The 27,664-nt window shown below is 52.1% G+C and overlaps 1 protein-coding gene across 1 annotated transcript in view; it reads right to left on the minus strand.

The window, feature by feature from the left end:
• EFCAB6 (EF-hand calcium binding domain 6) overlaps nt 1–27,664 on the minus strand; it is a 207,689-nt gene that overhangs the window by 2,831 nt on the left and 177,194 nt on the right. Inside the window, 6 exon segments of the mRNA XM_032492388.1 lie at nt 139–288; nt 2,962–3,146; nt 5,178–5,331; nt 6,635–6,766; nt 6,768–6,866; nt 12,168–12,395. Of these exon segments, the coding sequence (XP_032348279.1) occupies nt 139–288; nt 2,962–3,146; nt 5,178–5,331; nt 6,635–6,766; nt 6,768–6,866; nt 12,168–12,395 (948 nt within the window).

Genomic DNA, 27,664 nt, shown 5'->3' on the forward strand with positions numbered 1-27,664 from the left:
GGAGTGAGGTCTGGGATAGTTGCCCACACCTGGGCCTCCGGCTGGGGATTGCAGGATCCTTTTTTGAAGTTTTCTGGCCAGTGACATTTGGCAACTGCTTCCTGTCCGAAGCAAGAGCCGCACAAGGGCTGTGCTCACCTTCCTGAAATCAGCCACGCTTAAAAGCCCCGTCCCTTCCTCATCGTAGGCTTTGAACGTGCGCCTCATCGGCCTCCAGCAGTGCACAATTTTGGGCTGAATGCGCAGCAGAGCAGAGTAAAAGGAAGAAGTCTCAGCACCAGCTTCTTTCTGGGAAAAGACCCAAGAGGAGGTCAGAAGGGAGATTTTGGATGGGGGGGAAGGATGGGGTGACAGGCTGTGACCTCAAGGGGTGTGGAGAGGGGTCTGCAAACTCCTTCCCGTATCTGCCCCCAACCCCCGCTCGTTCCCCACTGTGCGCTCCACTGGCTGCTCCAGAAAGGAGTCTGCTCTTAGTGACAATGGGGGGGCAGGAGTGGGTGGGCAGACCAGCATCCCTGCTGCGCATTCAGGTCCCCACAAACAGCAGCGTCCTCTTCACACCTCCCTCAGCTCCTCCCCTAGCCTGGAGGAAGGTAGCTCTCTACATGCCCATTTCCTGGATTGGGAAATGGAGGCTCAGGGTGGCAAAGTCTCAGGATAGGACCCATCGGAGCTCTGTCTGACACCAATACCTGCCAGGCCACCTCCCAGGAGCTCCTCCCCAGGTACTTGAGGGGAGGGCCAGGCAGATAACTAGCCAATTTCAAAACAATCTGAGGGGAAAAAAGAGATTCAGGTTGGGTCTTCTAGTAGGTTCTTAGAATGAACAGAGTTTTAAAAAAAATCACAAGGTTGTAATTATATCTAGTAATTAGACAGTACACTACACTGTGATTATTTCATTTAGGTGCTATTAGATTGAAAACAAGATATTTTAGCATGATTTAGCCCCAACACATGTCTGAATATCACAGAGGTGAACTGTAGGCAATAATGTGTAACACGTTTTGGGAAAGTTTAATTTTAACGTGGCACTACAGAAAACAAATTAGCACAAAGTTAAATTGCTTTCAGTTTTTACATCATTTAGCACCTATGATAGAAGATCACCAGATACCACATAGCTTAGTTAGCTGCCAATTTATCTAATCAGCTGGTCTGCACATACGGAGGACAAGGGGTTCTAGGCCCACTTGTTCTTCTCACACCCAAGCCTGGCTAGAGAAAGAATTTTCCCACCCTAGCCCAGTACGCCAACCCATCCAGAAGTCCTCTGCCTCTAGCGGTGCCAAAAAAAGGGAAACCATCAGCTCACTTCCCCAGAGGGGTGTCTCTGCTATTGAAGGTGGCAGAGAAAGCTCCCAAAGCACTAGGAATGGAAATGACCCTTTTAGCTTCTTTGCAGGGAGACAGGGGAGCATGGGCCACCTGCAGAGGGGACGGGACTGGCACCGGGACCAGGCCAGGGCAGGGAAAGCTGCTGGCCCCTCTCTCTCCTAGGAATTCTCCTGCGGGAGAAGTCTCACCACCTGTCAATCACACCCAGGGTGGGGATGGGGGATGGAAGCCTGAGCCACAGGGTGGTGGCTGTTGATGGGTTTGGGCCAAAGACCAGAGCTGGGGCGAGGCAGGGGCACATGGAGGCGAGCTGGGGTGTCTGCCCAGAGGCCCAGACTCCCGGTGGGGCCGTCCTGGGGCGCCTCTCACTTCACGGACGCCCAGTCTCATTCGGGCTCTCCCCAAGCAGCCCACCAGCCAGCCTTTTGACGCCTTGGGGAGGGTGGGCAGTGTATCTGGAAGCATGGGAGGGCTTGAAAGGGGGTGCGGGGCACTCTTCCCCACAGGCCACCCCTCACAGGCTCTTAGGAGCCAGCAGCTCATTTGCAGAAGGGGAAACTGAGGTCTGGAGAGGCAGAGGAGGCCCAGAGCCTGCAGGGGCTGTGAGGGCTGTGCATTCTCCACGGTTCTCCAGCCACATCCCTGCGTCCCCGGTGATCTCCTGAGGGAAGCGTACGGCCACTCAGAGAGAAACTGAGCTGGAGAAAGAATTGTCTTAGTGTTTTTCTTTCCTAACTTGGCCCGAGCCTTTGATGCCAGCTCTTGTCTAAACTAGAAATTACATCAAGATGGGCCCGATTTGGCACACAATTACAGATTTAGCTGCGCAGAATCCGCTGCTTGCTGGGCTAGCCCACCGTCTCTGCTGCGGGGTGTGGAGGGCCCGGGGCCCCACCCGCTGGTCCGCGGCGGAGCCCAGGTGGTGGAATCGCTATGCCCAAATCGACTATGCCGGTCGTCCTTGTCATTAAATTCAGTGTGGTTTAACATTACACGTGATGGAGTACAAGTGTGGAAAAGCCTTCTTTAACCTCATATTTTGGAAAAGACTCGAGAAAGCAGAGTCTGTGAACGCTGTGGTAGAACTGGGTGTGTCTGAGAATCATGAAATTACAAACGATTGAGAAAAAAGGTAAAAGTCTGGACTCACAAGCTGTCCAGTTGCTATTTAAGCATCTTTAGGGTCTCTTTCCTCTTCAAAGAAACAAAAAGAGATGATGTATCGTGGGTGTAATTTACACAAGATAAGCGCCCACGCCCGGAGAAAGGTTGGCCCTGCCGACCGGAATGATGAGGGAATATGTGGTTACGTTCAAGTTACAAATGTTTCTCTTTGCTGCGACACCCCCGACCCCCGCCTGCCTCTCCAGTTAACTGACCGATACCTGCTCCGGTGGCCAGTGAGCCTCGGCCTTCCACATGGATGTGCCCACGGGCATCTGCCACCCAGTGAGTTTGAGAACCTGGGCTCCAGGCTGCTGGTTCCCAGTCTGCGGTGTCTGGACCCTCATGGGGCCCCCGTTCATACAAAGGGAGCTGATCCAGATTTATGAGGAATCGAGAAAAACGAAAGCGCCCCGCTACACCCAGCCCCGCGTTGTCTTCTCCGGATGGGTCACGTACCATTTTGTGCGCATTCTGGATTTTCATCCTCTGCATCAGCGATGTTTCCTTTGCTCTCAACAGGAGGACGCAGCTCTGAATGAAGTCACAATAAGCAAACCTGCCGTTGTTCTTTAAGTCGTATTTGAGGATGAGCTGCTGGCACTCATCCCTGTTCAGGCCCAGGCTGAACTTCTCCACCAGCGCTAAAGGCAAAGGCGTCAGGTCAGTTGGTGGCGACCGTTCACGCCTTCGTCTGATCTGCGCTCATTCATTTGCTCCCTCGCTCAGCACTCGCTGAGACGCCATCTCTGTGTTCAGCCCTGGCTGGGACCTGGCTTCACAGGCTCAGGGTTGGTGGCGGGACAGATAGGGAGACGGACGGGCAGGTGACCGAGTGAGTGCAGCAAGGCGGGAGGGGACCCCACAACTTGCTGGGCCCGCTTTGCACGGTCACGGTTGCTGTGGTCACAGTGGTACTGACGCAGTGCCTGTGGGGCTGTGACCACAAGCAGGCAGAGAACAGAGTCCCACGGGACGGGAACCAGGGCAGAGTGGGCGTGAGGGGGAGGAGGGTTCTAGGAGCTGGGTGTGGACCTGGCAGGGCCCTGACTATGGGTCAGGAGTTCAGACTCGGCCCTCTGAGAAAGCATTTTCCATCTGGGCTTCAGGGGTGCTCTCAAGAGTCTGCCAGGCTACATGAATTTATGCATTTGGGGTTTTCATTCTAACGTTGATCTACAATATGTAAAACCTATTCTGGAACACATGGGCAGCCCTGAAGAGAACGTCATGCATTTCAGGGCTGGCGTCTGGCCTTCCGACTAGGGTCACATGGATGCCACATGGCTGAGTCCTTCTGGCTGTCTGGAGGTCAGCACGTGCCAACGTCAGACCGTCAACACTCCCCCCACTTTGCACTAGTCCTCATGCTCGGGCTTTTATCAAAGCCAAAGTGACAACTCAGAACTGAAAGAGGCTTAGATAGGACAGGAGTCTAGTTTAAGATGGATGAACTGAGACTTCCATGTGACAACATGAAAGCAACGAGGTGTCCAGGAGTGGGACACTGTGTGATGTTAACTGGTGAGGCTGATGAGGAAAACCAGGGAAAGTGGACTTTATACAGATGGCACCTTCAGACCAGCGCAGCCCAGGAGGCTCGGCTAGACTTGTGGCCCCAGGACGTGGGCGGGGGATCCCAAAGAATTGTCTAGTGAAGGCTTGGAGGTCCCAACTTGCAGAAGGTCATCATCCAACATGTGTAGAAAACACAGAATGACGTCTGAAAGTTGATCAGTATTTTTTTTTCACAGTATTGACGCCTGGAGGCACTGCCACAGCAGGGGATGGCTGGCTTGCAGGAGTTCATAGTTAAAAACAGCAGGGATGATAATAATGACACCACAAGTTAGGGTTCCTCATGCTCAACATCAAGAGAATTAACTAAAAAACAAGCATTTGTTTTTACGTGCATTAAAACTGACACTGGCGATTTGGTTTCAGCGAAACACATCACATTAAGTCAATGTCACAACATTTAATTATGAGGTTTCCAATTTTTATATTTCATTTATTAGTGGTTTTTTTTTTTTTGGTAGCAGCTGTTTACTTCAAGAGTTTACACCTTGTTTTGTGTGTGCATTTTTAAGCCACGGTTATCATAAAAGTCATTTACATTGATAGTGGAGGTTCTCAGGATAAACGTTTTCCTTTAAAAGGGGTTCATATAGTAAAGAAGAGGGGGGCGGAGGTGGCTTCTAGGCGGAGGAGTGACCCGGTCAGATTTACTTTCCTGTGATGGAGAATGTTGCACAAACAGCGTGCAACAATTACAGGGCGTGGAAATCCAACTGGTTTTATTTGAAGTTTACCAGAGTGATACGTGGCGAAGAAACCAATTGACAGGGCAGAGCTGTGCCCCCAGCCGTCCCCGCCCCCTCCCCGTCCCGCCTCCCTCAGCTCTCAGTCTGTCACCATTTACATTCGCCCAAGATCATGACCCAGCCTGTGCTTCCAGCATTGAAAGTCACACTTTCTCACTCCATCAAGCAGGCGTGGTCCTGCTCAGTGGGGACTGAGGCATTGGCAGAACTTGTCCCCCGATACTGGGGTTTACTGAGATGCCCAGACACTCCCCACCAGTTCCCTGTCCTACCGCTCCCCTGCCTCCACAGCGAGGGATGGGTGGAGCTGGGAGGGGACACCATATGACCCAGGGAACGGACCAGACGCACCCAGGAACTCGGTGGCGGTGATGTCGCCCTGCCGGTTGGCGTCCCTCTCCTTGCACTCCCTCAGGAGCTCGCGCCAGCACCCTTGGACCTTCTTCCGGAGCTTGGTCTCGATGGGCTCACAGTTCTGCAGGGGCGGGGTTGCACTCGCCAGGGTCTAGCAAGAGAGAAGACCATCTTGTAACACGGAAGAAATCATCAAAACTTACAGCTCCGACTTGGGTTTTGAGGTGCACAAGTTCCTGGGCAGCCTTGTTTCAGAAATAAAATGAAAAACACAACAAAAAGGGTAATTTTACCATTTAATTTTTATTTCCGTCAGTTGGCTATATGTGTGCCAGCCACATCATCATAACCAAAAGCGCTATGGAAATAAATATATAGCCTTGCGCTTTCTAGCTCCCAGAGGACCCCACATTCTTTGGTTCGTGGGCCTGTCCTCCACCTTCAGAGCCAGCTACGTCGGGGTGGGGGGGGCTCTTCCTCAAATTGCATCTCTCCAAAATGACCCTTCTGCCTCCAAATCCCCATTTACAGACCCCTGTGAATACCTTGGGTCTCCCAGACCCTCCAGGATAATCCTGGCTTAAAGTCAGCTGATCAGCAACTGCAGTCACATCTGCAACCTTGATTCTGCCTCGCCCGTACGGCCGGTGGCACAGTACAGGCCCCAGGGCCTGGGGTGTGGGCGTCTGTGGGGTGCCCCCGACTCCCCTGCACTCTGCTCTGCTCGCCACCTTCAACTTGCTGAACACTTTACTTTTGTGTTTCCTGTTTCTTGCCCATCGCCTCCCACAAGATGGTAAACGCCACAAGGGCAGGGACCTGTGTTCATGCTCAGCTCTAGAAAAGACCCAGCACATAGTAGGTGTGCAATAAGCACACGTTGACGGAATGAACGAGTAACAGCTACTGTCTGAGTGCACAGAGCTCAGAGGTGGTTACTCATGTGCCTGGCTGGCATCCTCTCAACCACCCTCCCCTGGAGACTCCATCATGCTTCTTGCAGATGAAGTGGAGCCCATCTCCCCATCCCAGGCCCGGGTTTGGCTCAGGACCAGGGCCGCACAGCTAGGCAGGCCTGGGTTTGAAATTGGGTCTCCCTGTGTCTGACAAGGAACCCTGAGCCTGTGAGGATGCCTCTTAGAGCCTCAGTGTCTGCAATCGTGAAGCAGGTGTAACGACACTTACCCTGAGGGATGGCAGGGCTGTCCACCCCGGGGCACCTGCTCTCCTGCAGGATGAAGCCCTGGGTGTGGCTGACGCACCCCGCCCCCAGGTCCTCTCCCGAATCCTCCTTTTCCTTCTCTTCCAGCCCCCACGCCCACACCTGCCTCCCCTCCCAGGAAGGTGACTGAGGGAGCCCACGAGCGGCTCCTCTCCGTGCCTCCCACCCCAGGCTCACCCTGTGCCACCTTCTCGGCCACCTGCACCCTGTGGGAACACTAGCGGGGACTCACGCAGGGGTGGCTCCGCGGTTTCGACCCCGATTTCAGGTCGCGAGCGGGTGATGACCCAGCGGACCTGCTTCCTTCCGAGACTTCGGGAACGCTGCTGCCTCTCTGTGCCCTGGCCGAGTCGCCGGTGGCCAGGAGGCGTGACCGCTTTCTCGGAGCTGAAGCCGCTCAGGAAGTCCAGGTATCTCAGCCGCCCCTTGGCGTTGACGGGCAGCTCAGCCCAGAGCCTGTCAAACTGCAAAGAGGCGGAAGTCACCTCCCCGGGGTCAGCTAAAACCCACCGACTCTCCCAGCACCAGCGCAAGTGGGGCGGAAGCTGGCGTAGAATGCGCACTCGTTGGCGAGGACCCGGGGCCCCGCTGAACCAAAAAATCCTTGAAAAAGAAAAGCCATCCTCCTGCCGCGGTGTGGTGGGAGCCCTGGGAAGACTGGGGAAGCAAAGGCGGGAGGATCACCCTTGGCGGTGGCAGGACAGGTTTTAGTTGAATTGGTCCTTAGCGAGCAGCTGAGGGCTATTAAATCTTGTGATTAGTCACAGAGACTGAGCTGCAGTATAGGAGAATGTTTCATGAGAACACACTAATCAAACCCCAGCCTACCTTGGCCCCAGGGGAGCCCAGCCAGCCTCCCTCCGTCTCCTTCCAGGCAGCCCTGGGTCCTGCAAACGGCAGCCCTCAGCCACCGTGTTTGCATCCACAATTTATTTCACCCTCAGGGCAAACAGTGTCTTCTCACAAGATGAAAAGGGAGGTGCTTGGGAAACTGGGGAGAGGCTGACAGCTCTGTGTTGGTGCCACCTGATGTCACAGTCTGTGTCAGAGCCACACGTAGCATGGATGTCAAAGAATGAGTCGACACAGCCTATGTGAGCCACTGGGTAACTTGAAGGCTTTCAGGGAGCCAAGAAGAGTGACAGTTTACTTCCAGTTTGGTTTTCTGAATAGCCCCTGAGGCCCAGTGGAGTCCCAGCCTCCAGCACGTGCGGAGGGGCGCAGCCCCCCATCCCCAGCCTCCCGCCACCAGGGGCCAGGGGAGGGGTGCTCCTGCCCTGCGCCTGGTACCCTCCACCCAGTTTCCCTCAAAGGTTATGATTTAACGTGACAACTTCAAATGTGTGTGTATAGTTCAGTGTCATTTATCACATATATAGGTTCATGCTGCCTTAATTTTGATCAAGGAGGGAAAACTATTTGGTGGAGTGGAAGTGAGGGTCCTGAAGAAACTGAACACACAGACTCAGAGAGACCTCGCGGTCACCAAGGGCAGAAAGCGCCCACCAGTCTCCTCCAGGAAAGTGCTCCAGAGCCTTCCCACATCCTGATGAACCCACCTCTGCAGGTGGCACCTTGCCTGGCTGGGAAGCTTCCCGAAGTTTCCCCCAAGATTCACCTTTAAATGCCAACTGTCTGCAAAGATGCTGGCACACAGCAGGTGCTCAATACATGTTTGTTCACTGCTGAAGAGCCCCAAAGACTCACATGATAAGACCAGTCAGACCATGGGAAGACCCTTCAGAAATGCAGAGGGACAGGCGGTGCTAAGCCATGGAGCGAGCACGTCACAGCCGTCGTGAAGGCTTCCAGGAAGAGGAGAGAGACACGGCTTGAGAGGAAGGCAGGCTGCTCTGTGGGCGCTCCTGCTCTCCTATGTTAGCAAGACTTGGGGGCAAGTAGGAGGAAGGTCATGTTACTAAGGATGGATACCAAGGATGGGCGTGAACGCGCAAGGATGCAGTGAAAAGCTGCAGCGTGGACGTGCGGATGAGATAATTAGCAGATGTCTCACCAAGAGATGCCGGGAGGCAACTGCGAACTCTCTTTAAAGAGCCAGGCGGAGAAAACTTGGACCTAGGATTCTATGCCCAGCCGAACTAGCTTTTAAGAATGAGCGTAACATAGGGAAGAGCTCAGGCTTACTCCCCCCTGAAAGAGAAAGCAAAGATGTACTTTAGCAAAAAGGAGAGGGGACCAGACGGGTGAGTGGGCAGGAGGTGTGACGGGGCAAAGAGATCAGAGGGGCCCCGACACCTGCTCTTCCCCCGGCCCCCCGGCAGCTCCCCCTCAGCCCGCGGCCTTCAGCCGCCTTGTTCTCCACACCCACAGCATTAGCAAATCCTGTGGCTTCCAACTCTGAAACACACCCATGAGCCAACCTCCTGTGCTCCCAGTGGCCCACCTGACCCAAGTCTTTAATCAGATGTCCCCTTTTCGGGGACCCCCCCCAACCGCCCTACTCATGATGCACCCTCCCAGTTCCCCAGCGCTGCCCTCTATCCTGCTCCTTTTGGCCTCGATAGCATTTATCACCACCCGGCATACACATGTCGTTTTGTTTACTGTCTGTCTGCCCCTAAAAGAACACAGACCCCATGGGCAGGGTGTCTCTTATGCCCACTGGCTGGCTGGCAGCAGCTCCGACTAACGGGGCAAGCCCACGGCTCCTGCTTCAAGGATGTTCCCTCTGCCTGCACCGCTCTCTCTCGTCTCCTTTCAGGGGCAACCCCCACATCCCAACATCGTGTCTTCAGGGAAACCTCCCTGACCCCTTGGTCCAGGTCAGCCCCCAGCTCTGCTCTCCCAGCATGCTGCAGGAGGGACGTGGAATCACAGAAATGAGGTACAAGGTTCCCAGGACCTAACATCACCACTCTGTGCACAGAGGGCCCCCAGTAAGTGAATGAGTGGGTGCCTGCTGCCTGTGGGCACTCACTGTGCAACCAAGACAGACAGCTCTGTGTCCAAGAACATGCAGGAGTGTCCCGAGGGCTCTGCTAGATGATGGAGAGCTCGACGTGGAGTGGGGAGGGCAGAGCAGGACAAGGCCAGCGCCACCAAGAAAGGCTGTAGTTAGAAAAGGCTTAATTTGGCTTGGAAGATGGAGTTGGCATGGCCAGGTACAAGGGGCCAAGGGCAGGGACAGGCTGCAGTGGGCAAAGATGGGGAAGGAAGAACTGCAGCCTAGCCAGAAGAGAGGGCACCTGAATGAGCCTGGGGAGTACTGTACACCCTCGTTTCATAGGGAAGAACACTGACACTCAGAGAGGTTGAGTAATTCTCCAAGGTCACACAGCTGGATGAGTGCAGAAGCCAGGCTGAAACCCAAGTCTACCTGTATTCTTCTCACTTCCTAGAGGTGTCTGTTTTAGAAATACCACATTTAAAATGTTCAGAAATGTTTGGCAGATCCTTTCCCTAATACAGCTGCATATTCAAAACCTTCATGTAGTCACTATGGACTGATCTGAATGGCCCCCCAGGACAGGCTCTCTCTGTGGGTCTCCATCTTAATGCTTAAGCAAGATCCAAGTGGACCCAGATCCTTGGTCTTTTCTCACAGGCTTTAGGCAGAGCCATGGAGACCTGTCAGAATCCAACTGCATCTGCTCTGAAAGTCGCTCTTTTGCTGGAGGGTTAATTGTGCCAAAAAGTTTCAAAAGATGTGGTAGCTCACCTGCTTACGGATCTCTGTAAGTCGAGAAAGCCGGTCAGATTCAAGATGATTGATTTTTTAGGATAAATTTTTGCAATGCAGTTAAGCCAAGTCATGGAATTTGTACTCGAATGCTGTTCAAATAGTCGGAACTGTCCCAGCATCTCTGGTGAACTCTTCTGAATAATGGCATGAGGGGTCTACACATGTGAAGAGTGCAAATTTCTTCTGATTTACTGTGCCAGACGCTGCCTCCATCTAGAAGGCCGCAGGCCAAGGTACTCACGCAGGGAGAAGACAGACGGGTTCCGGGGCTCTTGCCTCCTGTTCACCAGTCAGGGTCTGGAAGCGTCCTCCCCAAATATAGCACAATCTCTGTTAATCATCACCGACTTAACCCGTGGTACTTACGCCAGGCTTGGACGCTCTGGATGATGCAGACTGTATTTGAGATGTGTCCGCACATTTTTGGAAAGCAGCGTTTAAAAGTAAGTGCTTGACTTTGTTGCAGGGGGCTGGGGGCGGTGCTGTATGTGCTGGAGATGCTGACGCTTTCTTAGTGGATAATTAAAATCAAATTCCCTGATATGAATGCCAGATACGCCAGTGTGTCATTAATGTGCTATCTATAAATTGGAGTAAAATTTTACTCATTTAGATGGAATGAAAAATCTTTATTGGCTAAAACCTTTATTAGCAAAACCTGTATTAGTTGGCTCCATAGAATAATAAATGCAATTGTATTAATTTTAAAGGCTTCCATCCGTTTGTAGTAATAGAGAGGAGTGTTTGCAACTAGCTCGCTTGGCTTGGACGCTCCCTGGGACAGCGCTGTTTGGAAACAGCACTATTTTGCTCAGCAAAAATGATCATAAGGCCTAACAAGATGGTATTTTAGGAAAGTTAAACCTGATGTTCATATTATTATCTTTAACAAGCTCATCCTTTAAGGCAGTGAGTTCAGAGCAGGGCGTGTTGATCACCCCTCCCTGTGAATACTTTCAGTCCTTACCCTAAAACTCTGAGAAAGTGAGACTCGAGGCTGGAATGGCCCACCTCTGGGGGAAGTGACTTTCCCACACGGGGAGCCCTCGGGAGCTCCCGGGCTGGGCACGGGCAGAACCGGGAGCAGGAAGGGAAGCGCAGTTGCTTGTGTGGGTGTTTGGATTTCCTTTCTCCTGTGACTGTTTTCTGGGAATGAACGGGGCATCAATTGTCTGAGAACAGGAGAGGACGGGTAGCAACGCATTTTCTGGGGAGGAGGGGAACCTGCTTCAGTGATTGGATCCCTGGCGCTCTGTGTTATCCGGCTGCTCGGCCCCGGGCTGCGGGGGTGGGGGCGGGGAATGTGGACGCTACCCCGGGACACCGCCACTCACCCGGACGGCTGAGCACCTGCTCTGTGCCGGGCTCTGTTTGGGTGTTCAGGGCGCACTGAGGAGCAAGCAATCTGGGGCACCCCTCCCCCGTGCTGATATGCAGTGTGATTACCCACTGGGGGCAGTAAGCAAGGCAGGCCCTTGGGACACAGTCTTGCTGGGAGGTGCTCTTGGCCTAAGAAAGCCATAAGGGCCACAGAGGCCAGGGCCGCAGGCTGCCAGAGCTTTGAGCTACAAAGACCCCAGCTCAGTCCTGGGGAGTAGCTGCAGACAGCCTCTTGTGGGGGTTCTGTGACGGGCAGGAGGACCTCAGAGAGAGCGGCCTGTGTCCAGCCTGTGGATCATGGAGAGACCCACTGGGGGTGGGGGTGGGCAAGAGCCCCAGAGCATCAGAAAACGCCAGCACCGGAACCAGGCAGAGGCCAGGAGGAGGGAGGGGGCGGAGGGAGGGGCAGAGCAACTCAGTCTCCACGTGTCCCCCTTGCGCCCCAGTCCTGCTCAGCAAGTAACATCCTACGCACCAGCGGGATGGTGCAGTTCATACCCGTCACACAAACAGAAGGAAGGTTCCTGTGAGTCTTCGGTAAAAATTTAAACAACCCCCCACACCCTCAAAACCTTCAAGTATTTAAAAAATAGAGAACAGCCTTAAACTCTACAGTCTGCGGAAGGGCGGCCCGGCCCTCACACGATGCTGCTTAGGGTGCTAAGCCGAGTGCATTTCTCACCTGTTCATCCGTCAGAACTTGGACGTGGCGAGTGCAGATGGCCCGGAACTCATCCCTGGAGGCGGTGTCCGTCTTCGTGGTGTCAAAGTTCTCAAACTCCTGGGCGATGGTGTGGTAGTGGGAGGCCACTGCTTTGCGGAGCCGAGCCAGGATCTCTTGGTTTGCTATTTCCTTGGGAGATCTGGGTGGCGGGCCTTTGGGCATCTTCTCAGCCCACTCAGTAGCCGTCTGGGCAAAAGAGAATGGGAAATTGATCCATTTAATAAATCACGAACCCATCTTGGCTCTGGGCACATCACCCTCGCACGGCAGGTCCCCAGGAGGCCCGGCTCAGTGAGGAAGACAAGCAAGGAGATGCTGCGACCCAGAGGCAGGTCTAAACAGGATCCGATGGCAGGTGCAGATTTGGGGGAAGTGGCAGCCAGGGCAGACTGGCCAGGTAAGAGGAGCAGAGTGAGTCAGTCCCACGGAGCAGGGCACCGTGCCCGGCCAGGCCCTGGGGAGGGTGCACCCTTCACCCTCATCCAGTCACTCGTTCAGCCCATTCAGCCTGTCTTCTGGTTCGTGTCTGCTCCGAGCGGTGAGGGAATCAACAGGGATGTGTACCTAACTGCTTGCATTTCCGGACCTCAGTTTAGTTGCTTTACACTCACAGCAGTTAGACTTTGAAAGGCAGTTTTTGATGGCTGCCACCACATTATGTGGCAGCACCACTGTTGGCTGAGTCCCTTAAGTCTGAAACTTCGAGACCCACAGGGATTTAATCCTGGTGAGCACAGATCCCTGGGGCTGGAAGCTGTGGGGACGCTGGAACCAGCCAGCTGTCTGCACCCCTCTGAGAGCAGGGACAGCTGGGTGTCGGGAAGTGCTTCCAGAGCCCAGTGACGCTGTCCATGGTGCTTGGGAGCCCCGCGGAGGGACAGACCCAGCCTGGGCTCAGGGACAGCCTTCTGGAGGCAGGAGGAGGAGCAGGCCATGGGGAAACAGGGGTAGCAGAAGTGTCTTCTTACCACATGTTTAGGCTTACGTGCTGGCAAGAGGGCTCGTGGCCAGGTCAGCTAGGAGGGGCTGGGGGGCCTGCAGCCCACAGTCAGCATCCCCTGATGACCCCTGTGGTGGACAGAGAGACAGCAGGAAGAGCAGGCGAGGGGTGTTACCTAGTGATCATCAGCGGCCCTGAAAACGACAAGGATCTAGCTCTGTGTCTGTCCTGGGCACTGAGGAGACCGGGGCTTGGAGGGTGGAGCCAGGGCTGGGGGCGGCTGAGTCCCGAGCCTCCTGCGAGGGCAGTGGGCAGGGCTGGGGCGCAGCCCTGACGTGCATCTGCCTGCTGCAATTAGGAAAAGGCCCCGGAAGCTAGACCTGTGGTCACTGCATCAACAGGTTGGCTCTGGAGTACGAGGCGGGCATGGGAGGGGAGACTGGGTTCCGTGAGAATCCAGGGGTACCGAGGCATGGACGCTGCCCCCGCACCAGGGCCTGTTCTGAGCTGCTCTGGGTTTCTCTGCATCAAAGCCCTTCGTGACTACTGGCTATGATAACAGCTCTTTCAACGTGCCAGCATTTTACCAGATTATCACATCTAACCCCCAGCTAGGACTAAAACCTGGTCACGTTTCATTTTCAGCAACTGCACAGCGATGCGTGTATTATGTGTGACTATCCTTCAGGACGGACCACAATGTTACTTGAGGAAATTGTATCAGACACAGGATGCTGCTGGGAACGTACTCAGACACACGAATACACACACTTACACTCAAACCACGGCCCCCACAGCCCCGACCACCCAAAGGTTAACAGAAGCTTCTAAACAGGTCCATTTGGATCCATCTGCAGAGTGAACGAATGCCTTTCTTTCGTTCATTCTAGAAAATAAAGTGATATTACAGATGCATCATACTTTTTTAACAGCTAAAAATGTGCTTCCTGTATCTAAGCGCGTGGGCATTTCTCTAAACATTGCAAGGGGTGTTGGCATTTAGAGAGCAGACTTTTCTGGATGTAGAGTCATGCTTGAGGTCTATCTGTCCTAACTCTTGTCACATGTTTGGGGCCTGAGGAGGATGCGCCTCCAGGTGAACGTAACTGGAAAGAACACAGGTGTATCGTCCAGAATGGCAAGGTGGGGTCCCCTGGGTCTGAGGCTGGCCTCCACTAACTGGCTGTGTGAGCCCCACAAACCACTTAACCATACTTCCTGCAGTTTCCTCATCTATCCGGGAGGAACAAAGGCTCACACGAGAGGATGTGTGTGTTCTCTGAATGTGTGAACACGCAAAACAAGGTGGAAAACACTACTGTTCTAACAGCAGATACGGAAGAATTCTAACAAAGCAGGATGGGAAACCTTAGGTTAACATACTTTAAACTTCAGAGGAAATTGAATCTTCTTCTAGCAAAATAGATTGCTACAGATTACTAAATTTAAGGTAGGTAAAAGTTAAAGCCGGAATAGACAGATAACCACAGAAGAAACTTTAAAACTGTTAAAAAACCTACCATCGATCAAGCTAGATAATTTTTACATTAGTCAAATTATTCAGAACACAAAAAGGGATATATAGTATTCCAATTCATTGTCTATTCCCCTAATACAAAAATATCATATAGGAAACACTTGAAAAGAAAAATATAAGCCAACCTAGCTTATGGATACAAATGCAAATACACCCCCAAAATTTTAAAAACCTATTAGGCATATTTAGCACCATATCTTAAAAGGCACAACATGATCAATTAGGGCTTATTCCAAGGCTGAGAATCAAGAATTAGCAAATCTTCAATTCCTTACATTAGCAAAGGTCATATATCAACAGACGGAAAAAAGGCAGTTAACGAAAGTCAGCAGCCAGTTTCTGATAAAATGGTGTAGAACAGAACAGAACATATAATCTATACGGAAATAAAGTGAACATCCTCGAGATAAGAGTATTAATCAGACACTGTCTACAAACAGATCACATGGGCGAGATACTGAGGTATTTCCATTCAAGTCAGGAACAAGACAGGCACCCTCACTGTCACTTCCACAAGTCACATTTTTAGAGGCACCAGCTTTTGAAATAAGACAAGAAGATGAAATAAACAGTATTAAGTGTTGAAAAACAAGATTTATCATTATCTGTGGATATGATTATGCAACTAGAAAATCTCAGGACAACTAGGAAAGTGGCTGGATTCAAGTAAAAAAATACAAAAAAGCGTAACTTTTAATTTTTTTACAGCAAATACTAGTTAGAAATTGTAGATGAAAAAAATCTACATTCACATTGCTGGCAAAACTATTAAATAACTTGGGATAAATTACATTCCCAAAATACAAGACCTACACAAAGAAATTTACACATATTCTATTGAAGGTTATCAAAGCAAGAATGGACTAAAAATTCATACACAGTCTGTTCCTGGATGTGAAGACTCCATTTCAAAAGATAAGTCTTTCTCAAATTATAAGTAAATAAAATTCGAATAAAAATCTCAACGGAATCATTAGACATAGATATTAAAATTGATACAGAAAAATAAATATGTGAGAACTGCCATGAGATTTTTGGGAAAGGCTAGCGATTATGGTTTTGACCCACCAGATGTTACGCCATACACTTGATACAATCAGATGGTAGAATCAGAATCACTAGGTCCAGAATATATAAATAAGTTGGTGGACACCTTCTCAGACTGTTAACCAGTGAGACGTGAGCCTCTTCTGTGACTGAGCTGTTACATCACAAAGCCTGTTTGTTGCAATATCATAAAAGAAGCAGAGGACAGTATGGCGGCCTGACTCAAATATAACCTTGGGTGGGAGTGGTCTCTTAAGCCAGACAGAACATCTGAGTTTCATAAAGGAAAAGTCTTTCTTCTCTCTTGAGTCATTAGCCTCAAAACACGGTCCTCTGGAGGTCACCGTCTCAGCAAATGAAAACTGTCCTCTAGGAGCTCACGCCTGGAGTCCTCTGTGACTTCTCTCTCTATCACCCACCTCCAACCACCCACAAATCACAGTGGCTCTGCCCTCAGTATGTACATACCTGGAAGTAGACCGCTCCGGCCTCACCTCCTGGTCCAAACCTCCATCATCTCCTGCACAGATTACTGCAACTGCCCCCGTGCTTCCACCTTCAGTCTTTTTAAAGTACATACACACGTGTCTACGTGCACACAAGTATTAACACTTGTTCTCTGGATGGAGGGGTAAGCGGGGGCAGAGCCATAACCAAAAAGCCATAGTCATTTTCCTCTGAGGCTGACCTCTCTTAAGTGCACATTGGATCAAGCAAAACTCTCAAATGGCTTCAAACGTCAACTGGAGTAACAGGCAGGGTGTCACAATGGCCACCAGCCCGCCCATGACATGCTCTGACCTCACTTCTGTGACTCTCTTCCTTGCTTACTCTGCTTAGGCCTCCTGCTGTGCCTCACACACAGCAGACTCATTCCTGCCTCAGGGCCTTTGCACTTGCTGCTCTCACACCCCCCTCAGGGCTTTTATCACATTCCTGAGCCACAATCTAAATTCCCTCTCCCTTTCCCTGCTTCCCTTCTGTCACACACACTGCTCTCTGATCCAACTTATGTTGACCCTAATTGTCTTCCTCATTCTAACGGAAAAGAAACGTCAAGGCAAGGGCTCTATCTTTGTTTACTGCTGAATCTCCAAGTGCACAGAAGACCTAGTGCACAGTGGGACCTTGATATTTATTCAGAGAAAGAACGATAAACAGACAACCACACAGCCAATCAAAAGAAAGAGGAGGCGGGTCCTTGTGCTTTGCTCAGGGCAGCCACCCTGGGTCTTCTGTTAAACAGCTCTGATCTTGTCACGATGCAAAAAAAAAATAGAAATAAAAGTAAGATTCCACATTTTTCTTCTAACAAACTGGCAAATGCTTTAATTGACAGTATCACTGCTAGAAGAAGTGGAACAAGGTGTCTGGACATAGAAAGTACATACCCTCTGACTTGGTTTCTGCCTTTTTGAAGACTCTCTTTCAGGAAATAAACAAGATGAACTCATGGAATTATGATCGTTACAGCATTATTTACTTTACCAAATTCATAAAATTTACAAAAAATTTAAAAATTGGTGAACTTGAGATGCCTAAATTGTCTAAATTAGGAGAATGGTTAAATAAAATGTGATAGTTCTGGAAGACGGGTTACAATGCAGCTATTTAGAATGCTTCAAGAAATGTTTTAATACCGTGGTAAATGCTCATGATGTGCTCAGTGGGAAAGGGCCACAAAGTGGTCCAGATGCTCACACACAAGTACACACACACACACACACGCGCGCGCACACACACACACACACACTAGCATCAGCACTTGTTCTCTGGATGAGGAGTAAGTGAGGGCAGAGGCGGGCAGAAGGCTGGGGCTCCCCAGCTGGGAGTCCTGCCTCCCCCGACAGTTGGGGTTCTGAGGTCGGGGGACAGGGATGGCCTGGTTGTGAGTGATGCGGAGGAGAGGCCGGTTTGGGAGCCCTGCTGAGCAGGACGGCCCTGGATGTGAATCTGCCCCCGCTCTCTGCCTGCGCAGAGGTCAGAGTGACACCGAGGTCACACCGAACCCCGGGGTCCCAGGGGCGCGGCAGGTGAGCACCTTGCGGGGCGTGTGACACACACGCACGAGATGCACTCACAGAGGATGAGCACTCAAGGCATGTCTGTGATCCCTGTATCGAGTCACCCACAGACACCCCTGGAACATCTGCCATGTGCCAGGCTCTTCTCTAGATGCTGGGGAGACAGAGGTAAAAACTGGCCTGAGATAGTCTCTCTCCCGGGTGGGGCTGGTGCGGGTCTCCGGTGGGGAGGGAGAGGAGGCCCAGTCTCACAGGTGAGCAGAGACCAGAACGGGTCGTGCGCACTGTGTCCCTGACACAACTGATGGGAGGAGACCCCTGATCCAGGAGTGAAGGAGGCACAGGTACAAATCACTGAGACCCGGGTGCCAGAGGCGCTTACCCGACGAGCGGCATGAAGGTCGGGAGAACCATGCTGGTCCCACTCTGGGGGACCTGCCTGCACACCCCACGCTTTTCTCAGCTTCCCCAGAGCCACAGCGGAAGCCAGGCTGCGGGCACAGAGAGCGAGGGTGACTATGACCGGGCACAAAGGTGGTTTCGCTACCCGATGGAGATATCTTTTTGCTGCTTGCAAAGATAATTATTGTGTTCACTGTAGAAAACTTAGAAACTACAAAAAAGGCACAAATTGAAAACAAGGATCACTGATAACTCTGCCCCTAGAGGGACCACTGCCATCTCCTCGGTGCGCAAGAGACCAGCCATTGACTGGAAGGTCCCCAGGCCCCGGGGGACGCAGCCACACCACCCTCCGCCCAGTGATCCCCAGAGAACCACTGGCCTCTGGAGGGCAGGGCCTCCTGGCTCTTCCATCAAGAGCATTTGGGCTCGAGGCTGTTGGGCGCCCACATTCTGGTTCACAGAACCGCTCAGCAACCGCCAGCCTCGCTCCGAGTGACTGGAGACGCCGGGGAAGAACAGATGGCTCTGGGTCTGGCGCTTTGTGTCCCTGGCACTTCTCACGTGATCATGATATCTGAATGGGGAAAAATAGTGCTTTTTCTGTAACTAGAAGAAATGCTTCTCCTAATCAGAAAAGACACCACTATCTTCAGATGCAAATGTCACTTTCCAAAACTAACTATGCTTTACATAAAAGGGCCCCTCAGGACAGGAATCACAGCTGCAATTCGGAGAGAACAGGGGGGAGGGATGGGGCTCCCGGCGCCCACTGTCGTCCACACGGCCGCCTGGACCAGGGGCCGCTGGGCCTGCGTCCTCAGCTCCCCTCCCCGTAGCCTCTCACCTGACAACCGTACGCACGCACCGCTGTTTCTGTTACTTTTAAGTGGAAAAAACAAAGTGGAACCTTACGCGTTGCAGGCCTGACCCGATTAGAGGACGACCTCCTTGCTTTGGAGGAACTTGCTGCCTTTGATTCAAGGGTGCTCACGTGGAGTCTTGTTTCACCAAACAATTGCCCCTCTGGGTGTCGCTGAGAAACACGGACCACCTGATCCCCTTTGTGACGACACAATAGGGTTGGCAAAACGTATAAAGGAAGTAATGTCCCAGCGTATGAAGTATACAATCGTCCAAGAGCCGGCTGACAGCACCTCACTTCTACGGAGTGCTTCTCTGTCTCAGACGTAGCCACATTATCTTGTTCAGTAAAAAGCAAGCATTACAGTGTAGTCCTGTGGCTCTAAATTGGCCGTTGCTTGGACTCGCCCAAGAGGCTGCCCAACCAGTAGGGGGTCAGAGGAGACAGCTGGGGTCGGGGGCCAGAGGGAGGCAGCCCCAGCCCGTGCAGCACTGATCAGGGGCCCATGCCCTCAGCCCGGCTGCAGGGCTCCCCTCCCTCCACAGCCTGCTGTCTCTGACGCTGCTTTCGACTCCGACAGGGCTTTCTCCCAGCACACACAGTACCGGCTGATGAACTGGGGGGGACCCTACAGGTACAATGCTGGGACCCCCAGCGCGTGTCCCGTCCTCCCAGCAGCTCAGACCATCCCGCCATCCTTCAGCGACTCTCAGTGAATGCGGAGAAGGGGTGGACCCCTACCCCGGCCGCAGGATCACGGCCAGGGAGCAGTGCCAGGACCCCGAGTTCCGCCGACTCAGAGGGAGCTGGGCCTGGAGGGCGAGGGCAACCCGGTGTCAGCTGAGGGCTCCAGGGCCCATCAGAGCTATGAGAGCTCAGCTCTGCTCGCTCCTGTGACCTCGGGCGACACGCACACCCCTCCCTGTCTGCCTCATTTGCCCCACAAGGATAAAGCAGGGAGAGAAACCAAACTGTCTCCAAGGGCAGGCCTGAGATTTCAACAAAATGACACTCGCAGTGCTTCACCCAACGCCCGGCAAACACGGCGGCCAGCCTTGGTGCTGCTGCTGGGTCTTTCAACAGATACTTTTGCCTGAGTCGAGAGGTTGGACAGACCTGGGCTTGAGTCCCGGCTCCTGGGGAACACCGGCTCTCTCCTGAGTCCTCAAGGACAGAGGCATTCTGGTGCATGCTGCTGCCCACAGGTCAAGCCGGCCTGCCCGGAGAGGAAGCTGGGGCTGAGACGTGGTCATGCACCCTGGGGGCCTGGGGAGGGGCCCAGGAGCACAGAACCCGGGTTCCTAACCCACTGCCTCGGGCCCTGGAGGTGGGGCCCTGGGCTCTGATTCAGCGCGGCCAGGCTAGAGCCCTGCTCTGCCGTCTTTCAGCCGGACCTCAGGCAAGTCACTTCACTTCTCCGGGCCAAGGTTCTCTGTCTGTAAAGTCGTGATGGCCACACCAGTCGGAGGGCAGAATCATCCCAGGGGGACAGCAGACAAACAGGTGGCACCCTGTCCGCTCAGGAAGGCACTGGACCAACCCGCCTGTGATCAAGATGAAAGAACCCTGTCTCTGCTGCAGGGAATCATATTTGAAGGGGTTTGCGGGGGCCCCTATGTGAGATGCTTGTGGCCCCAACCCAAACCTGGGGTGAGACCTAGCCAAGGGGGAGAACCAGCAGCCAGGGCAGGGCGTACCCCGGAGGGTTAACTGACCCTGAAATCCTGTTAGCTCATATCCAGTTGTATTGTACTCTTGTTTCAACAGCTGTATTCATAAGAGGATGATTCCAGAAAAGAGCCTTCCAGTATCCTGTCCAGCCACGTTCCTAGCTGACTTATAAAATCAATTTTCTATGAAATCGTACCCTAAGCTACTTCTCTATAGAAGAGGGGAGAGTGAACATGATAGGGAAGGGGTGGGTTGAACTGTCACATAAGCTAGTGGAGCTGGAGACGGAGACACATCGTGTTCAAGGCCCATTTCCTCGACTCTCCCTGTGTCCACATCCTTCGCCATGTGCCTCAGGTCCCTCCCATTGAAGAGCTGAGACTATGTCCCTATCTCTTGGTTCTGGATTCAGCCATACAACTGCTCTGGCCAAAGGAATGTCAGCAAGTACAACACGATGAAAGAATTAAACAGCATTTGTGTGGTTGGCTAGACTGTCTTGTGTCTGTGGTTCTGCCTTGAGAGGGACGTGCCTGGCTACACGCTGGTCCAATGAGAGGGGTGAGAGACACGTGAGCAGAGATGTCCCAGTCAAGCCACCAGAGCTGAACCAGCCTAGACTGGCCACACAAACAGCAAAAGTCGAGCAAATGCTTATTGTCCTGGAAGTTCTGTGGCTGTTTGTTACACAGCAACAGCTGACAGATTTGGTTCTGAATTGCTAGTTAGGAAGAAATAAAAGGGCTAAGCTCAAAGTACAGAGAAGAAACGGTGACTTTTTGGCCATCAGTGTTCCTTGACACTGGACACTTTGCAAAGGGACTTCATGACCCTCCTCTTGTGAGTGCCCAGGGTGGCAGTCACCTGGCTGGGACAACATGGTTTAGCAAGGTCCAGTCTAGCTGTCAGATTAGAAATATGTCTGTGTATTAATTTACCTATTCTGAAGGTTACAATTAGCTAATCCGGCTGCATGATTCTTCTACTAACTTTTATTCTGAATACTTAGGGAGACAATTACAGTTTTTCCATGATTCCTTACAGGAGGGAAAAAAAAATCCTGAAACTTCATACAGAATAAGAACACAGCAGGTAGCAAAAACTCCTAATTAGAAACACTCAGTAAAGAATTCCTCCACTTCCTCTTAAAGAACAGTATAATTACTTCTAAGAATTGAAAAATTGCTTCATTTGATCAAATATTTTGATTAGCCAAGAAATTAATTGTACTGTATCTTCATTTGTATTTACAGTGAATTAATGAATGCTAAAAATAACAACAGCAGCAAAACTGCCTGTCAAAAGAAAAAAGAGACAATACATTAAAAAATCCAGAAGAAAATAAAGTGAAAGCTCTCTGGGCAAGCGCGCCCCGCGTACAGACGCCTCTCGCTGGATCAAGCAACCAACTCTTGCAACTGCCAGAGCCTGGTGCACACAGCCTGGTACGCACACAGCCAGGGGCAGACTCTCACCGTTGGGAGGTCTGGAGAGCTCAGTGATCGATGAATTGGCATCAGTAGTCCAGGATGCTGTGTCCAGACAGGAGGGATTTACACCAGAACGCCAGGCACGAAGCCAGCGTTCTTGGTGGCATGACCGCTGCCTGCACTGGGATCTCTGACTTTGCAGGGATTCCTTCCGGGCAATGAATGAGGCAAAGCAGGAGATTCCAGGTTCCTTTCCCTTCAGAAAGCCTACAGTCAAGTCAAGCTTCAAGTCCACTGAGCCAAGGCTTACTGAGACCCAGTACTGACGACACTGAGACCAGTCCTGGTGACACAGAGACCAGACACAGAGACACGGTGACCATCCTTCACTCTGCCTCCTTCACCCGGGTGCTGGGCTGGAGCGTTCCAGAAGTTTCTCTAATCCTCCCATTGCCCTCTGAGGCAGCTGTGGTTCCCCCTGTTTCTAGACAAAGGAAGTGGGGCTCGTCTCCGAGAGGTCAGGACCCGCCCGCAGTCCCAGGCTACTCCCCTGCGAGCTGATGACGGAGCTCAGGATGGTCTGACGTCAGAGCTGAGCTCTTCCTGCTCTTCCCTGATTCTACCACAGGCACAAGATTACAGAGCCTCCCAAAGAGAGGAACGTGCGAGCTCATACACCTGCCCGGGGGCCCACCGTGTGCCAGGCCCTGGAAACAGAGTAGTGAGCCTCAGAGACCAGCCCCTGCCCCCGGGGAGGCCAATACTTGGAGATGCCCACGGAGCCAGGTGGGGGAGCCCCACTGGAACAGCCCAGCCTCTGGGCATCCCTCCCAAACCCTTCGCCATCCGGCCTCACCCCCTCCCCACTCCAACCCGTGCTCTAGCCGTGCCCACAGGGTCTCCCCATCTTGGGTCTCTGCATGCGCCAATCCTGACAGCCGGGAAGCCCCGCCTCCCAGCCGTGCAAACTCTTCAGAGAGTCCTTTGTGCCGCCTCTGCCCCGGACCATGCAGACTTGGGTCCTCCTCCTCCTGCTCTCTGACCTCACCTCCAGCCTACAGCGTGACATTCACAAAGCATCCATCCAACACCTCTGCACACACCCAATCCACAAGTCCTTCGGCAGCACGGCCATAAAATGCAGGGAAATAGAGGAAACATTGACGCCATCCCTTCCACCCTTTAATGACTCCATCAGCTCTTGGCTAAAGTCATTTATGAAACTATTAAAATAGATTCTTCCACCCAAATAAATCACCCACCGTATAATCACATCACTACTAAACCTTGGCCATTAAACATGCACTCACTGCAATCGGACAGAATAAAAAATAAAATAATGCAAACTCTTGGTGTTTGCTACGGTTGGTACCAGACAAAGCTCTTTTTGCATCAACTCACTTAATCCAAATAGCAATCCTAGGGTGGACACTAAGACAGTTCTCATTGACAGGTAGGGGGCCAAGAGCAGGGCCCTGGTGCTATTGGACCAGCAACAGCACCTCTAGCTGTGTGACGGGGGGTGGAGCTGTAACCTCTCTGTTCTTCAGTTTTGTCATCCATAAAATGTGGATAATGATGGTAGCTGCATCTCAAAAGGCTCTCAGGAGGATTAGCTGAGTTAATTGGTGCCTAGAACAGGGCCTGGCTCACAGCACAAGTGCAATGCGTATCAACCATCAGTTGGACGTTGGAGTCTGACTGTGGGTGACAAGAAGATGGCAGTGACGGGCCAGGCAAAATCACTGGGCAGGAGACGTGCTTCTTTCTCCTAATCTCTCGTCACGGACCTCAGGCCTCAGTCAAAGCCAAGAGATGGAACGTTCTGGTTTGTTCACGAATGGTCAGAGTCACTTTGGCTGGAACAGTCATCACCCTGAGGGAACCTGTGGGTGTGCTCACCTGCTCTCCCACCAGCCTGCACACCAGGCTGGCCCCGCGCCTGGCACGCGTCATCACCCACATTTGCTGAATGTGGCCAGGTGAGAGTCTCCCAAATGGGGCATCGGAGGCCAGAACACAAGAGCTCACCTCCAGGCTGCACACGGGCAGAGTCACTCTTAGGTTAAACAACCCTCCCAAATCCGTGTTGGTTAAAGCATCCACGCCCCTCAGGCACCACCTGGACCCGGAGCCTCCAGTCGGAAGGAGTAGGAGTGCCCCCCACCAGATAACGATGATAATTATTAAGACACTAGTGCTGTCCGTGGCTTGGATTTTCCCTGCAGGACTTAGTTGGGTCAATGACTTCTTGGATTGACTCCTGGCTTCTTGATATGCTCATGACTTTGTAGAATCAATGGTACAGCTCAACTCTGGTGCTTAATTGATCCAAATGTTGCAATCGCATTAGACTACAAATTAGACTGTCATGGCTTCAGAGGGACCCAGTGAGTGGGTGTCTGCCTGGCTGGGCTACGCCACAGTCTGTTTATTTTGAACACATAGATAGAGTCCCACTGAGGGTAGGAGTCAAGAAGGAATGCCAGCCCACATTCGAGGGGAGCGCTTGCGAAAGCGTTTGGAGAACGCCAGGGTGAGTGGCCAGCACAGGCTCCCCAGAGATGGGAAGGCCTGCCCCTGCCGGCACTGCCCAGGGTGGGACACAAAGGTGAGCACGTCCTTGCCTCCCGGGGTCACAGAACATTTGGGCTTGAGAAAATTCACTGATTCAAGTTTTCCTAATTTCTGCACACTCCTGCCTTACTAGAAATTCAGTTTGGCTGCACTTACTTCCGAACCTCACTGGGTTCATGGTCATCTCATCCTCTTCCTGAAACAACTGGGTTTGAAAGGGGGTCTCTCGGATGTAGAAGGTGGGAGTGGGATCACTCCTCACAGAGGTCAGTCAGGCGGAGGTAAGCCTGGCGTGGCCCCCTTCTGGCAGCTGTCAGAGCAGCAGGTGCCCTGGCCCTCGACTGTCCACACCACCGGGAATGGGGGCGGCGGGTGGCACTCCTGCTCCTTCTGATTGGAGGCTCCAGACCCTGGGGGGCCCGGGAGGCACGGAGGCTTTAACCAACTTGGATTTGGGAGAATTGCCTCCCCTTAAAAGAATGACTCTGCATCACGCTAAGCGGTGCTCAGGGAGCTTGAGCAGGTTGCAGCCCTAACTGCTCATCCTGTGTGGTGGTGTTGACTTTTGTTCTGTTCAAGGTGGTGGGTGACAATATTCCCTTTCCTTGAGCTTAGGCCTGGTGGGCCCAGCAGCCCTCTTGTCGCAAACTGTCACCAAGGCTACCCCAAGTGTCCAAGTCGGCCAGAGTTATCCCTCACCACCTGTCATTTCCTCAATGGTCTCCAGGAGAACAGGACAAATGTTCTGCCAGCAAGTGGAAAGTGAGTGAAATTTAGGGGGAAACATTCAAAAATCACTGAAGAAAGAGGACCTAGTCTTTCTTGCCATCAGGGGCAGGAGTAAATAACAGTAATGACATAGCTTAATAATTTCCTTAAATTATTTCCAATAATATTCGGGCCTTTTCCTGAAAAGGAAGCTTCCCCATTCTTTATAACATTCATTAAAAATACATGGACACTGTTGTATTTACGATAAAAAGAAAGATAAATCGAAGTAACACTGTTGGCAACCAATATAAATATGACACTCAGAAAAGAGCACAAACGTTTTGATGTGTCTTACGGGCTCTTCTGCAGCTGAAAAATACAATCTTAAATTCTCCCTTGGAAAAAAATCACCTTCAAGTTATTTAACATCTCACTGGGTGACTTTAAAGACAGTATATGATAAACACAAGGTAAGGACTGATCTCATTGGCTCTCTGCTAGCTAGAATGTGACACAATAATTACTCTGCAGTGAATAAGGATGCGTTTTGTTAAAAAAAAAATTCCATTATTTCCATGGTAATAAAGAAGAAAGATTTTATATGGGTTTCTACCGTGTCTTTTAAAAGTTCTATTTCTGCTCTGAGCGTTATTTTTATATTCACAGAAGATACTGAAATTGTACTTTAAGACTTAAAAGAAATGTTAAACAGGAGTGATCTCTAAAAACGAGGTGGTACTCGATACTCTGCACACAGCATTTTGAACGTAAAGTGTTTCTCCCAGAAGCGAAAGAGAGGCCTCTGCGGAGGGCGGAAATTCAGACCACGCTCTCGCCCAGGGGGGGAGAATCCTATGAAAAAGGTGCTAGCGCTAAAGTCCAGTGCTTGTCCTGGTTTTATTTTTACTTTTCACTTTTCAACCAAGCTGCTGGGTAGCATTTCAGTTGTAAAGCCCTGTTCCTCTTCTGTTCGCCACACAGGCCAGTGCTTCTGGTCCTGATTCGGGTGTGATGCTCCCAGCGGCTGGGGGCACCTCTCTCGCTCCGTCTGCAACGCCTGCCGGCATCTCAGGAGGGCGGTGGGGCCCACACGCTGAGCGGGGCCATCTGCACTGGCCCGTGACCCCCACTTCGAGAAACACCGTTCGACTTCAGTGGTGCTTAATGAGGCAGCAGAGGGAGCAATGAGCCAAAACGCCAAGGCAGAGCCAGGGCAGGACTGGAAAGCAGTGCAGCCCCTGCTCTGGAAGGAGCTAAGGCGGTTTCACCCGTCGGGCGTGACAGGGACACGACACAGACGTGACAGGGACACGACACAGATCGACGCACGCTCTTCGGAGACAGACATAGCCGTGTGCCTGATCTAAGAAATGGATCGCGAGCCAGTGTAAAATCGTGACTCTGCTCTCAGTGTGGGTTCCTTCTACTCACGGCCTTATTATAAGACGTGTTAGCTACCATCCCAGCTGTCCCTTTGCCAAGAATGGATTTGGTTTGGCTGGGGATTATTCACGGGGAGCTTCCTTTGCGAGGAGAGGTGCTGACTGTCTTAATTACATTTTGGTAATCTGCTTTTAATTACTTGCCGCGGGTGCGTCCCCTTGAGGAAAGGATGGCTGGTGTCGGGTTTAATGAGCTCGACGACGATGCATTAACTCTTCCTATTATCTGCTACCTCCTTCCCTTCTATGAAGAGCACCAGCCCAGGATTACACAGCAGCAGTCGTCATAAGGGGCGCAGACTCGGCTCCTCCGCAGCCCCCTCACCACTCCAGCCGCCCCCCGGACGCCCGCCCACGTCCCTGCTCAGAGTCTCAACCATCCTCCTTTTGCTCAGAGAGAGGGACCTGAGGTCCTGCCCCTGGTGGCCTGGCCCATCCGTGCCCCCTCCACATCAGCAAGTAAACAGGACAAAAGAAAACCCCCACATACCCTGAACAGCCCGTGGTCGCCCCGCATCCCACATCCTTTGAGGCTGCGCGTCCCAACCTCACTTGTCCTTTGGGGAAATGCACCTCAGTTCAAGCACTGGCTTCTCAGCAAGGTCTCCCCCCGGACTCCTTCCCCTAGGCCAGTTGGGGGGCTGGTACCACTTAATCTCAAGCGCCTACTGCACGCGGACAGGGAAAGCAGGAGGAGGTGCCATCTCTGGCCCCTGCCACATCGCCTCCAGCCACCACACTCCCTCCACTCGCTAAGCACAACAAGAGAGCACAACCCAGTGTCTCTCTTGTTGCAGTGAATCCTAAAA

Source organism: Camelus ferus, chromosome 12 (genome assembly GCF_009834535.1).
Source record: "Camelus ferus isolate YT-003-E chromosome 12, BCGSAC_Cfer_1.0, whole genome shotgun sequence".
Lineage (NCBI taxonomy): Eukaryota > Metazoa > Chordata > Mammalia > Artiodactyla > Camelidae > Camelus > Camelus ferus.